Source organism: Calidris pugnax, unplaced genomic scaffold (genome assembly GCF_001431845.1).
Source record: "Calidris pugnax isolate Ruff unplaced genomic scaffold, ASM143184v1 scaffold103, whole genome shotgun sequence".
Classification (NCBI taxonomy): Eukaryota; Metazoa; Chordata; class Aves; order Charadriiformes; family Scolopacidae; genus Calidris; species Calidris pugnax.
The window spans coordinates 15,082,148-15,097,118 of record NW_015090990.1 but is presented as its reverse complement, the minus strand read 5'-3'; the positions used below and the strand labels follow the sequence as shown (position 1 = coordinate 15,097,118).

General features: G+C 42.0%; 1 protein-coding gene across 2 annotated transcripts in view; it reads left to right on the top strand.

Annotated features, from left to right (window-relative positions):
- PLEKHM3 (pleckstrin homology domain containing M3) overlaps positions 1 to 14,971 on the top strand; it is an 86,201-nt gene that overhangs the window by 43,360 nt on the left and 27,870 nt on the right. For both annotated transcript variants that reach the window (XM_014954641.1, XM_014954640.1), the window contains one exon: positions 11,525 to 11,588. In XM_014954641.1, coding sequence (XP_014810127.1) covers positions 11,525 to 11,588 — 64 coding nt within the window. The remainder of the gene's footprint in view (positions 1 to 11,524; positions 11,589 to 14,971) is intronic.

Sequence of the window (14,971 nt, the reverse complement as noted above, 5' to 3'; positions counted from 1 at the left end):
CCAAAGAAAATGGTTTTATAGGGTCTGAATATCTGAAGTTGTTCTTGACAACTATTAGCCCAGGGGTCACACATTGTCATGAGCATCTTTTACTCCCCCTCAGGCTTCCTGGCTGTGCGTGGGTATTTTCAGTCAGGTGTGATCCCTCATGCTTCCTGCCATGGCATTGCAGTGTGTGGTAGCCACTGTTGGGACCTTTGAAACACCTCACAGTATGGCAAAGCATGAGAGAGGCCAGAGTCAACCACCTGCCTGGCACTTCTGCCCTCTTCTGTGATAGGATCTCGCCCAAAGGGAGAGGCCAGAGGTAGGCCCCCAGCATGTAACCCAGCATATGATTTACGTGACACCAAAGCAGTTGTGTTCTTCTTCAGCCACTATCTTTTCCATCCATGATGTGGCTGTGCTGAGTGTTTTGTTTATTGTGAAACACATGGTCACAGCACAGGAAAAAGTGTTTCATATTGAGTTTTCTGTGGTGGAAACAGTAGTTTTCTAAAAAGTGAACTTTATTTTTAAAATCCTGTATCTTAGTCCATTCAGCTAATGCTGCATTTTTCTAACAAGCTAAAAATGAACGATCTTCTTAACACCATGAAGCCACAGTTGTGACCTTAAAAAAGCCAAGTTACTTTTGTTGTGGGTCTCCGAAAGAGGTGGGGACATGTTTGTGTGCCTGACGTACTGTGAGGTGAGTAGCTCCAGGCACGTGTGGCTGACCTGATGGTAAATGCATCTGTAAGCATTTGTATACACCAAGTTTGTAAGTAAGACAAGACTGAAAATAGGAAAGCCACTGCTTTGAAATTATGAGCTGCCAAAGAGCAAGAAAGCGAGTGACGTAAGTGACTGTATTTTGAGCACAGTGCTTTAGGAATGGGGAATCTGAATTCTCTGGGAGGGGGAGGAGGCTGCAGTAGTGCCTTTATCCCAGGTATGGAGTGAGGTGATCTGCTATTTGGTACATAACCTGTGTCATTGTTTTGATGAACTGCCTAGGACAACTAAGAGAAAGATACAGCGAGAGGTTTCTGGAGGGCATGACAGTTCTTATGTCAGAGCCAGTGTGTGTTAATATGTGTTTGTGTCTTATCGCTCAATTCCTGTTATTTCATGGGGCAGCTTACAGCATTTTAAAAATTAGGATCATTTTTCTTTTATTATGGAGAACGGTATTATCTTGCAGAGCTGTTTTGCTATTCAGCTATAATAACTTTCCTATGTCATCCTCTTCAGCTGCAATAAAACGAAAAGGAGAATAAGATTTGTGAAGGCTACTGTTCAGAAATAGCGGCAGAAAAGAAATTATGCTTTCTGATTAACGCTGAAGGAAAGAATGCCTTGATTAAAATAGACAGGAGGAGGCACGAGACTGAATGGACTTGGGTAAGAGAGTGAAAGAAGAGAGAGATCAAAGGAGTCCTGAGCAGAGAAATCAATGGACTAGAGACAAAGGGATGAGGGAAAGCCAGGAGAAGGAGGAGATTCAAAGAGGGAAGGGATCTCAGGAAAGTAAGTGTTAATGAAGGAACCAGGGCAAAGGGGGAGCCCCAAAATCTACCTCCAAAAAGGAGAGATGGCAAGTGCTGAGGAAATGGAGAGAAGAGAGAATGGACAAAAATTAGCCCAGAAGTGTGTGCCTAGTCTTTCCTTGGGGCTGGGAGAAGAGAGGAAAAACTCCCTATATCAAAATGAAATACCCAGAATGGCAGAAGGGGAAACTGGGAAATACTTCAAATACTCCCTTCTCTTATCTAAGGGTTCCTTCACACTGTCTTCAGCTAAAGCTCTCTGTGGGGAGAGGAGGATCCCAGCCCAAGAAGGGTTTGCTTTTGTGCTAGGGAAGCATCTCCAGTTTGGTAGGACTTACTAGAAGTGCTGTAAAAGCCACTGAAGGAATGTACAAGAAGCGCCTTAGAGTCCAGCTCCTTCTTGGTCTTTGAAGCTGCTGTCAGGGTGGGTTTGGTGCTCAGTTAGTCCCTCAGATCTCCCCTAAGAGGTTTGCAGAGATGGAAAGGAAGAAAGGTTCTTTTCCCAGGAGTTATTCCTTGCTCAAAACAGTCCCAATGGCTTTTCTTTCTGCATCTAGTATTCCAGTGTGCAGGCATTCACTATCAATGTGATGGCTTTATAGAGCACAGCTGAAAAGTAAACAAAGAAAATATGTGATTTAAATTTCCATTTGGCTCATCACATGGGCAAGTTGCAATGAAAGGAGGAGTTTAAACAATGTGGTGAGACAGCATTCCTAAATTTAGTACTGTTTCCTAGTTAGAAATGAAAGACTGGGGGAGAGATTCCAGTTATCTGTCCTGCACTAAAAACATTCTTTTTCTGCATGGTCTTCACCTTAGTATGTGAATGACTATTAATCACAAGAAAGTGAACACAGCATCTTGAAGACCTGTCAGACCCATATAAACAGACTGAAACAAACTGTTAATATTGCTGTCTAGGGAGAACTAAAAACAGACTGATTAATTGTATTGGCACCTTGCTGCTTTTGGGACACTGATAGAACCTGCCTTATTAGGGAAAAAGCAGATCACTCCGGGCTTTCTTTTATTAATACTATTTGCATTATCTTCTTCTTTAAATCTATACCTTGCTCTTGAACTCAGATTGCAAAATGAAGATGGCAATGGAGCTGGAAACTCTTGGTGTCCTCTGGGAAGACAAAACTGTTTACAGTGCTTACAAGTCACTTTTTCTGAAGAATTCCAGATGGCTATAAACCAGGTTAGCTCAGGATCCAGTTGGCTTAAATGTGGAAATGTTATTTATAATGCTTGGTGTGCATAGATAGGTACTTTGGCAACTCTGAAACTTGGCATCTAGCAGAGGACTCAGGGCTGAACCACATTGTGAACTTTGAAGGAACAAGTGACTAAGTAGAAAAAAAGGAAGGAAGAAATGAAAAGAAGCAGAAGAAATCCTAAAAGTAGCTAGAAGGCTCACAATAAAAGTGGTCTCCATCAGTTATAATGATTTATTCGCACCTATTGCTCTAGGGGATTCTAAGCTCTTTTTATATTTGCAAGGGAAAAAAATAAGGAACTCAGACTTGGCTGGGAGGAGAAATAAGGCCCTCCACCGGTGCGTATCAGCAGCGTCCCTCTGCGATTAGCCAGCTGAGACTCTGAGCCTGTTGCTGAGCTCCCTGTTTTACAAGGGGTGTTGTTATGCCTAGTTTGCTGTGGCTGTCACCTCAGTATTGCAACAGACCTAATTTGCCTCAAATGTCTTTACTCAACAAGTTCTTGCTTGTTTTGGTTGCCTTGCCTGTGTGGATGCTGTTCAGGCAGAAACATACAAGACTGAAACCTAAAGCCAGCATAGAATTAGGACAAATGGAGCTGTACAGATCCCACCACCACCTGCAGGTTGTGGGATGATGAATGAATGGCACAGGCAAACAAGATGGAGTCAATAAAACTGATATCTGGGAAAAGGTGAGAATCTTTGAGTCCGTTAGATAATGAGGTTATTCTGTGAACCGTGCTGAATGATGCAAGTTTTATTCTGGTTTGGCTTTCTTCCTTTTATCTTTAGACATAAGACACACTAACAGTGTGTGTGTATGCCACAGCCTCTTCTCTGTTCTTGTCATGGTTGAAGGCTCTTCAGGTCAGGGAACTGTCAGAATAATTTTTTGAGAACTCTTCAGGCACCTCCATATCTACTGTAGGGTAGGCGAACCCAGGTCAACGTTGGAGCTCTCTCTGGGCTCTCTGCTCTCTCAGCCACACACCTAAACGTGCAGTTCAGGTGTTGCTAGACCAGATATTTTAAATAGATGGCAGTGACACAAGGTAAATGTTCTGCAGCACATTCCCCTGTACATTAGTGCTTGTTGCAGTGTCCTTACTCTGTAATGTGAGTTTTTCTCAGTAGTGGTGAGAAACTATATAGAAAAATTTCTTCTTTGTTACTCATCTTTGTCTGATGCCATTTGTCTATCAGTTCCAGAACAGGAATACATCAGTTTTGCCCTAGCAAAACTCCAGTGCTGGATTGCATTACTTAGCATTTTATAGGAAGACCAAGTTAGAGCTTGCTGTTGCAGCTGGAGGTTAAAGGTACACCTCCAGTGCTGCAGACGTGTGGTCCTGGCTGAGCCTGCCAGTCTGTCAGCACGATGCGAAACAAGCCCAAATTCAGTTATGCTGAACAATAGAGTCCTGTCACTTCCTACAGTGAGGCCTTAGACATATCACTTCTGACACAGGAGTAGATTACTTTCAAAATATTTGTGTGGCAATTGGGGAACCTGTCTAAACACATCCCAGGAATCCTGATTGATCTTATGCAATCACTATACCACCAAGTACCTCACGTATGTGAAGCTGGGGCTATGTCATCTTTCAGACCAAGGACAACAGAAGGTCATTAAGTCATGTCCAGACTGTCAAAGGAGACTGTTTTATCCATTTTCTTTGGTTAGACCATTTGGAGAATGGAAAATCCCAAATCAGGAGAACAAAGACACAACTTGTGAAAGCAGTGGCCTGCAAAAAGAAAGTTTGATCAGGAAAGGAACAGAAAGATGTGGTTTCATAGCACTCAGGGCTCTGAGTTAATGGCAAGATCAACAGAAGAAGAAAATTCGTTGCATGGGTGATTGGAAAGAGGGCAAGAGAGAAATTCATTCAAAGAGGATATATGGATATCCTGAGAGGATCCAGTGTTAAGACCAAACAGAACCCCCAAAGTGAGGAAAGGTGAGCAAATAAATGCAGAGACGTATGCACAAGCCATTTGCTGTTTTACATAGAGTGTAGTCGTTACAGTAGCTGAAATAATGCATGCCTCTTGATGTAGCTCTTATAAACAGACTGCCTGTTTGCTTCAACTGTGCATGCAGGGTCCTTGCAAGTTAACATCTTAAAAAGTACTTGGCTAAACTGTAGGGAATGGAGTTAAGGTAGACTTTGACCTTTCATTTCAGCTAGGGGTAGCAAACAGAACTGGGGCACTAAGATGTGTGCCAGAGCAGCCAGGACAGAGGCAGTACTGCTGTCTGTTCAAGCCAGGGGAAGGTTAAAAGCACAAGCCAGTGCTCTACCAAGGTAAGTATCCAGTTGAGGAGCATGCCAGGGTATATATGATAAGTTTTCCAGAGGACAGATGGGTCTTTCAGTTCACGTTAGCATTTTCTGGTCTAGGAGCACCTGTCTTTCCTTGTCAAATAGATCAGTAATAGTAGACATCTTTCAAAATGATAGTTTCCATCCACCTTTTGAAACTACATTGCTTTAAGAAAAGCATAATTATTTAAAAAGAAATTCCTATTAGATGTGGACACCGTGTTAAATATGACTTGTGCCAATTTTGTGTCTGTGTTTTTATATCAAAACTTCAGCAGCAAACTGGAAGGGTTCAGGAGTGCCTGACAAAAACAGAGAGCATTTTCTTATTCTTCATTTCAAGTTAATTGGAGGATCTAAGCTGTTTTGATTTAAAAATGAAACTGTGTGCCTCTGATTCTCCACATCTTGCTTTCGGTAACAGCGGTACTTGATTCCTGGATTTGAGCTGTAGTAATTCTTGTCTTTCACAATGTTGCCATAACCTTGCTCAAGTAACCACAGAGAAGTGAGAGTAAGTGTGCTGCATTGTAGTTGAAAGTTTATGTACTGGTTCAGGATTGGTGATGGATGAGAAGAGTAACTGTTTTAGCATAGGGGTGCTCATGGGAGATTTCGTAATATGTGAAACAATACCTTACCTGGACGTGCTCGCTAACGAATCTAGCACTTAGTGTGGGCTGAGGGTACTTAGGAATGACTGCTCCCAGAACATAACCAGAAGAGTGTACGTACCTCACGAATGTGAAATGGTTCACAAATGCTTTTTTAGCCAAACCATAGAATTAGAAAAAAAATCATTAAACTGGTGTAATACACAAGAATTAAATAAATAAGTAGTGTATTGTTTTGTTTTAAAGTCATTCATTTATTACTACCTTTTGCCTTTCGAGTCAGCGGGTTTCCTGAATAACTTTTTTTGGCTGGAAAGTTGAGGTTCTCCTCTCCCAACATACTTCCGGGAGCTGAGATTTCGGAGGAAATGCAAAATCAAAAGCCTGAATAAAACTATAAGAATTAGCAACACTTGAAAAAAACCTTACCTTTTCCCCTCACCTCTGATGCTGTTCTCCACCTTAAATTCACAGACTCCATGTCAAATGAATTGCAAGAGAAAACCTAGCAAGAAATGTTCTTCACCCTGCCACATAACACATAACACATTGGGGTAACTGGCAATTCACTGATATCCCTCTGTACTTTTAAAATCAAATAGTAACTCTGAAAAATTTGAGCTCCTGTCAATGAGATTGGAGCACCTATGTGTGCTATGCAGACAGCCGCAGCTGTTGGTGGTGCGTGCTCCAGGGACCTCAGAGGTCCTCTTGTCCCTGGTCTAGGGGACAAAAAAAAGCCATGGGAACAGCAGTAATCAGATGTGCTCGCCTGTCGGCCGCTTTAGTGCATGGTGCAGTAGCTTAGAAGTAAATTGGTGGTGGTGCAAGCTGCAGTGCCAGGGTATGAGCTGTGCTGGCTGAGGAAGTGGACTTGGTCCCCGAGGAGCTGTGCCAGCTGTGGGCGTAGCAGGTTCCTGCAGAGGGGTGGAGAGGACATCCAAGCGTGGCAGCCTGCTGGGCTGGTGCATCTGTGTCTCCCGTGAGTCACAGCTCACTCACTTCCCAACCTGGTCAAACAAGACACTCCTGGCTGGCACATGCTGTCCTGCTGCCAGCTTTCCCTCCCTTCCTAGGTTTCAATAGGCTTTTTGGTACAAAAGAGACTTGGTTGTGCCCACCTGCCAGCTAACTTGATTTCTTTTGATTGCGCTGTAAAGAGAAGAGTTCGCTCTGCTTATCACGTTTGTACTTTGGTTATAGTGTCAGTCTTGGGCAGATTAATTGGTTGTAGCTTTAGCAGAGCTGTCAGGGTATTTAACCCATAGGAGAAAAATTACCTAAGCTGATGATAAACAGGCTTTAAATGCAGAGCAATTACTTAGTGCTAACAAAGCACCGTGACTACACACTTTGTCCAAATGCAAAAAGCAAAGTCTTATCAGTGGTTCTGTTTGCAGGAGGACACTAAAAGATAACCTTTGTTTGTGCAAATACTTGCCTGATAAGATCATCCTAAAGGGAACGGATGAAATTTCTGGTTCTATCTTGCCTGAAGGTTATGCTTCAGATTACAAAGTATTGAACAAAAAAGAATAATAACCACTAACTGAGAATGCTCAATTCTCTTTTTTTTTAGTTTGACTGCAAGTCTCTGATGGTGGGTTTCTTTCCTGCTTGCATTGATTGCTTTTATTCCTAGCACGTAACAATAAAGCAATTTAGAGACCTTTAACCAACAGGACTTTGGATTTCATTGTTCGCAGGAACTGGCAAAGCTAGAGGGCTGGTTAGCATTGAACTTGGTTTGTTCACTGCAGGCTTAACCCTGACTGGTAGCCAGGGTTTACAGCACAGCAATCCTGTGACTCATGACTGTTCTGTTTTGCAGGGATGGTGAAACTGGTCTGGGAGTTTCCAAACTGTGAAAACTTAGGAGGTGCTTTTAGTGGGACGTGCACTCAATACCATTTGCCTCTCAGGGGTCACAGGTCACATTCTGAAGCAGCAGAGGTTTGAGTTTTTATTGTGATGAGTCTTAACATCTTGCGTTTGACCTCTGTCTAGCTCACTCCAGTTTTTTTCCTGTGTTAAGATTGGACTGAAAGGATGCTGTTTATTTAATGCTTTTAATTGACCAACTTTAAAAAAAGAAAATCTAGTTCGTTATAGCACATCAATCAAAAGATTTACCAAACTGACATCTTTTATTTTGCTTTCAAATAACTTATCAGAGATTTCCCATTTGGTGCTTGTAAAGGACCTTTATATCAGGGGGGGAAATAAAATGCAAGCACATGTTTGGGTCTTTTTGAATCAAGGCCTTATATTAACCCAAGCATGCTCAAAGCTCCATCTCATGCAGAAAGTAAATACCTATTTTTTAGTGAAATGTTTCCAAGTGTAGTCATCTTAGCCTGCTCTGTATCAGATTTTTAGATGTGAATGTGATTTTAGGTTGATTTGGATGCCATGTAGTACTTTGGACACTAATGGTGTTTGTGTGAGCCCCATCTTGCCTGCTGTACTCTGCTAGACTTTGCCTTGCTTTGGCCAATTTCAGTTGCAGAGGGATGGAGATGGCTAAGGCATTATGTTCCTACTAGTTACATGAGTGGAAGTGTCTGGGTTGTGAAGCTGGAGGCTCTGAATTAGTCCTGTGTGCCCCCTACGGAAAAATACTTCATATAAGCCATCACTTCATTAGGCTCAGAGAACCTGCAGACAAGCAAGCTGTTGGAAACCAACCGACACTTGTTTTCTTGCTCACTGGACTACTTAGTCTGTGTGGATTTCCTGCCCTGACTGATTTGCTGGCATTTTATGGTGAGGTTTTTTGAAATTGTGTTTCAGTTTGATATTCTGGTGCCCCTTATGCTCTTGTTCTCCACCCACTAGAGGCTGACAAAACTGGCAATAAATAGACATTTTTGTGTACACGAGTTATGTTCAGGTAGCTTTTGAGTTTCAATTTTTCTTTCCAAATTGGACTAATAGAAATTTTCTGGAGGAGATTTTAATTGCAGATGTGCAGCACCGCAGGATGTGTTTTTGAAACAGCTGCTCAGCTCACCACAGGTGTGGCGAGGGCAGGTCATTTATATTTTAAATGATCAGGGACTGAGCTGACTACTTTGAGGCAATTTCAGTGGTTTTCACACTCATGGAGCTGTGTGCTCTCCACCTGTGGTGATGTGGGCAGGTGTAGAGGGAGTGTTTTGCGCCTCCGCATGTGTTGGGAACCATACAGGAACTGCTCCAGTTGCTTCATAAGAAATTTTATAAATGCTGTTGTACATGTGAGCTCTGGCTGCTCCACTGTTTTTCTGTGGCCCACCACAACCAAAATTGTGATTTTTCGAGTCAATAATAGGACTGCAAAGCTGGAGCTGGACCAGCCTTACTTACTGAGGGTTTTTTAATGCCTCAGTTTCCATAGCAATGGAAATAAGCTCTCCTCTCACTTGAGTGCCGGGTATGTGCCTGTGTATTATGTGTCTTGCATAAGACTGGGAGGGCAGTGCCTACTTCTTTTCCTGGAAATAGATTTGGGAGGGGGGGGAAGTGATGGATGCTGGCTCTGCAGAGCTGCTGCTGCAAGCTGACATGTCTCAGGGAGGAGAACAGGTATAGGGAGAGGGTGATGGTCACCAGGGCCTGTGCTGGCTGAGACCCCCCTTGACAACACAAGTCCCTCGGTCATGAGTGTGCTTTTCATCTGTGCACTTTTTATTAGGAGTTAGAACTTGCAGGAAATAAAATTCAGTCCTTGAAGGCAGGGGAACGTGATGTTAGTCATCGATATTAGTCATTGACAGTTTCTGCCTTATGGGCTATTCAGGCTACTTCCTGAAAAAGGAAATCTTTCATTAGCTAATTATTTTCCTTAGCGGTGCTGTAAGGGCATCAGCAAATAATACAGTTCCTGGCAAAGCTACTGCACTGTTTAGTGTCTGCCTGTGTGATCAGGGGAGAATGATGGGGAAATTTTAATGAAAGAAATTCTAGCAGAGCTGAAAAATAGCAATAGCTTCAAAATGCTGTTCGGAGTTGACTCCTTACCAATCGATTTTAATAAATCTTCTATGTGCAAATGAGGAATCAGAATGTCATGTCATCTGATATCTGGATTTTGACTGTTTTCTAGTGGTCTTTGACATTGTGCCAAATGCATTATGAAGGTGTGATGCAGCAGAGCCCCTGAAACACATTCACCTCTAATAGGAGCGATGGTGTAGCCTACAGAACTAAAAGGGGAAAATGCAGTATCGCAGTGACACTGCAGCTGAGAATTAGGTGGGTAGAGGCACGACATGCTTGGTGAGTCAGAAGGAGCAAGGGGGCACAGTCCTGCTCCAGAAGGGTGCTGTAAGATTGGCAGTGCCCAGTTGTCAGGGCCTTGCTTGCAGGACTCGAAGCTTACCTTTTTTTCAAAAGTACAAAAAGAGTATGAGACTTTGTACTGCTCACCTTAGCAGCAGTGGAAAGTCCTAGTCTCTTCAAGACAGCTGTGAAAGCATCAGTTTAAGACAGTCGCTTAAGACATCTAATGGAGTAGAATAAACCTTTATTTCTTAGAGTCAGTGTTCTGTCAAAGATTGTGGTTGGTTCAGTTCTCCCTGTTGATCTGTGTTTTAGCTACTTGTGTTGTCTCAGCTTCTAAAATCTCTTGAGTTCCTGTCTGCTTTCTCATTAGTCTCATTATCATGATCATGTTAGTTCATATCGACATTTCAGTACCTTCAGTTTTTTGAACATGTCCAGTGGTCTTTCTGCTCACTGCCATTTCAGTTCTACCGTTACAAACCAATCTTTGTCAGAGCTTTGTTCGTGTGTGTAATAATACTGAGAATTTCATTTCTGTACTGCCTTAAAACCAAGTGATTGTAAACATGGGAACTGAGTTGACAATTTCTTCTCTAAGCAACATAAAGTGTAAAATAGTTGCATCTCTTGAGATATTTGGTTGCTTTTTTTGCAAGAGTGATGCGATTCTCCATTCCCCATGATGCCTTAGTGTGGTGTTATATTTGTTCTGTGTGGGTGGAAAATAAAGCTGGTTGGCTGCTTGTTTCTCTATGCGTGCACACAAAGATAGACACTCTAATTAGATGCACTTTTTCTTTTCCTGACATCTTTATGGCAGATACATAGGTTTTCATAAACTTTTCTTGCTAATATCCACTTACCTTTACAAGGTCCATTTTTCTCTGTAATGTTACTTTAACCCAGTTTTTTCATTTTACTGCAAGTCACTCTAATTAGGACATCTCTTCTCTGTTCAGGTTTCGGTAATTTAGCTTTACTGAGCAGGTCTGTCAGTGGATAATCAATGGTGCTGCCTGAAACCTTGGTTTATGTAAGGAAAATATGTCTTTCTCAAATAAGTCATTATAAAGTCTATACCGATCATCTTGATGTAGGAAGGACAGTATCTGCATGACATTTTCCCCATATAGTTATTTCAGTTACAAAACCATAAACCACATAAAAAATTAACTTTTACAGCTTTCTAGCAGACCAGGAATCTTGTACTAAAACCCATAAGAAATACTTTTAATGTGTAGTTTGAGTTATTTGTTTTTATTACTGGGTTAATTGTTTAAAGAAACACCTTCTATGCTCAGGGTGAGCTTTCAACAGTTGTAAATGTCACGGTACAGGCTTACCTGACAGCTGGTGCAGCATTCATTCGTATTGTGGAATTGTTGTACCCATGAGGAATGCTGTAAAAGTCGCTGTTGCTTACAGGGTGATACACTTCCAGTTTCTGACAAGCTCTCTCTCTAGCATCATTGGTCTGCGGTCTTTTAATGGGCAGAGGAAATCTTTGGGTTTCCCAGTCAAAAAGGTGTGACACACATCCATTTTTCTCTTTTCCAGGATCTTTCCCAGAGAGTATCTTCTCCAGCAAATCCATCTTTATTCTCTTGCAGACCTTCAGCAGGTAAGTTTCTTCAACTAATTCTACCTGTTACACATCAAGCTTGTTCTCATGTTCAGTGCTAATTGTGCATTCATTCCCCCTTCTAGCTGATCATAGCATAGCTTTGCTTCTAAGCCACCTCTGTCGTTTATAGTTTAATATAAAAATTAAAAACCAGGGGCATTGGTTAGGGACAAGGGAGAGAAAGTCTAGATCATTGGTATTGAAATGGGGTTGGAAAGAATCTGCAAAGGAAAACTGTAGTCTGCAAAGAGAACTTTGCTGTGAGAAATTTTTCATCTGATCAATGAAAGCTCATCTAAGACTCAGCCTACAGGTGACAAGTAGTGTTTATTTCTTTGCTTGAAAAAATAGTTATTCAGCAATTTATGAGTTTGTACAGACCCTAGTGCAACATGCTTATTTACAAAGTCTAATAGGCATTACCACAAGAAGGAAAAAAAAATTAAAAAAACCCAACACCACAAAAACCTGAGCAAGCCTGCTACACAAAGTTAAACCCTGCAGTGTTACTGTGACAGGCATGACCACAGAAGAGGTAACGTGCCAGCAAAATGTGTCTTTACATAGATATTGATTGAACTAAGCAAGTACCTTGCAGTACATCTGCCTGAACAGCAGAATTTTATTACGTACCAGATTAAACAAGAAGAATTTGACAAAAAGAGCTGAAAGGAGAGGATAGGGAACCTAAGGTAAATGTGCTGCAGCTCTCAGACGCAAAATGGAGGAAGCAATGAGGTAAGATGCACTAGCTGACCTGGGCACGTCTGTGTTCACACTCTAATGCCATTGCCAGTGATATGTAAAACACATTCTTTTAAGCTTCTTCCACTGATGTTTCCCTTGTCTAGTGGTGCCTTTTCTGCAGAATGATGGGTGGCATAGTCAGTTCTGGATGTTCAGTTGACATGTTTAAGCTGAGGTAGTTCAGATGCCCCTCAGAGCTGGAGACTACAGAACTGCAGGCAACACGGCTTTTGTTAGCTGGTGAAGTCCCAGGGTAGAAATGATTCCATATATAAAATAAAAGGGCCAGCCATCTGAGGTCTAAAACTGTTTTCACATCTTTTCAGCATGTTCTGCTATCTCATCTTTAATAATCAAGCCATGAAAAAGCAAGCTACTTAACTCCAGAGCTGCAGTCTCCCTGGTGGGCCTGTCTATTAGCCCCTAGTGCTTTGTAAGCTGCTTAATCAGTTCCTAACATTGGTAGTAGATGTTTTAGAAGCAATCAGCAGCTTATCAAGCACCCTGTGGGAGGGAGGGAGGGTAGAAGTCACAATTCATCCATTGATTTAGCAGTTCCCTTTAGCATGTTTCTTTGTGTTTGTGTTTGCAAGACACCTTCTCTTCCCCTGAGGGCCCCAGCCCCAAACTTATCATATTTAGAGGCAATATAATTCGATTACCATTTCTGCTGGGGTGGGTTAAATTGCATTTACCTTTTAATCTAGCTGTATCCTTGTTGTCAGCCTGGAGAGGGTTTTCCACATTTCAGAGGCTCCAGGTTTGAAATCAGATTGCCTGTTTTTGTCAAAGTAGAACCAGAGTGGAGGGCCCCATTGAGAAAATGAATCCAGCAGCCAGAGAAATACTAATGCCTTTACAATCCCTGCCTTCTCCCTGATTTGCCTCTTACCACTGCTTTCTCCCAGTTGCTCATCATTTTCTACCAACCTGCAGTTTGGGTGTTTTTTAATCCTAAAAGTTTCCTCTCATTTTGATTCCTCTACTGCCTATTTCCTCATATCCTTCGACTGCTTTTGCACTGTATCCTGCTGTCATGTAGATTGCGTATGTTTGGGGAATTAACTAAAAAGGTTTATTAAAGATTAATGGAAAGATAAGGCATGGTGAGTGAATTAGAAAAGCAGAGAGGGGTAATCTGCAGATATAAGCAACCTTTACCCTGGTTAGTCCCATCTCAATTCTGATATGTTTCCTAGCCAAGTTCTCTTTAAAGATCCTGGAAAACATGGGTTGTTTCCTACCAAGCAGCTGAGTTTCAAAATTGTGGTATGAGGGTCTGTTCTTAGGTGCAAAAAAGTTGAAATGCCTGTTTGCCATTAGATGAAACAGCATATAATGCCTTTCTAAAACGAAATCTAATTTAAATCTCTTTCTAAGCTTAACAGAGCTCCACGCCTAGATCTTATGGATGTGATAGAGTACATACTTGAGCTATCTGATGGTCTGAGGATGGTTGTCACTTGGATCCGTATGGACAGGGATCTACTGGGGAAGGCCTTAACTGTGAGGTTAAAAGTGGAGTGGAAAAAACTGAAAGAAAATGTCCTTAATTTTTGGAAGCTCACTAAATCCTAGGGAAGTAGTGGTGTTGCTAGTACCTTTTGCATTCACAAACGCTTGCAGTGCAGATGTGAGTAGTCTTGACCTTTAACCAAAGAGGCAGCAAGTAGTGGTCTTTATTTGTACGTGCGTGTATACTTAAAGTAAACGCAAATGCACACGTGTACCCCAGCCAGGTTTCACTGCGCCGGGGCCCCAGGGGCTACGCTGAAGTTTACAGCAAGTCTATCTATGGGCATTCCCATGGGGTACATATTCTTAGAATCTTCTTGTCATTGTTGTCGTTGGAGGTGTTAGCAGACAAGATAACTAATTACATGCAGATTTAACAAGCAGAAACACAAAGTGTGACAGCTTGCCTGTTCTGCCCCATCAGCTGCACTTGCTTTCCTTTTCAGCCCTCCCTGGCATCATCTGCCCAGAGTAATTTGCCCTGTGTCACACATAGCACCGCTGCAGCTCTGTGACCCTGTTTCTCCAGAGCTGTTCCAATCAATTAAAGCTTTAAAGAGGGAGACCTCCAGTTGCTGGGAAGCAAGTATTCACTCCTGGAATTGCTGGGTTTAGCAGACACAGTACTCTGGAAAAATGGATTACTCTTATGTGCAGTACAGTCTCTGATGGTACAGTCACAGTTCAGGATAACTTCACCCTAAACCTACTGGAGGTAGGAGGTTCCTACCGAGGAGAACCTACTGTTCTGTGCTGACATTACTAACGGAGGTATTGCTGGCTTTGTGGACATCTGAACACAGCTCATGCAAGCTGGAGTTAAAAACTGCCCATTCGTTTTGTGTGACTATGGGGCTGCTTTTGGTGAGACTAACAGTTTTTACGCTGTTCAACATTGATTTAGACAGAAGCTGACTCAGACAAGAAACTTAGATTTCTTAGGAAAAGTAATTCTTGCTACTTACACTAGATTCTATATTAACCGAAGCTTTTAAAGTAAAAGAATTGAAGGGGCTATTGTAACAAGTTCAAAATGCAGGTGCTTAATCCACACAGAGAGTTAACTAATGTCTTACCTGTTTTTTATGATAAATAGCAAGATATACAAGTGTACAGAG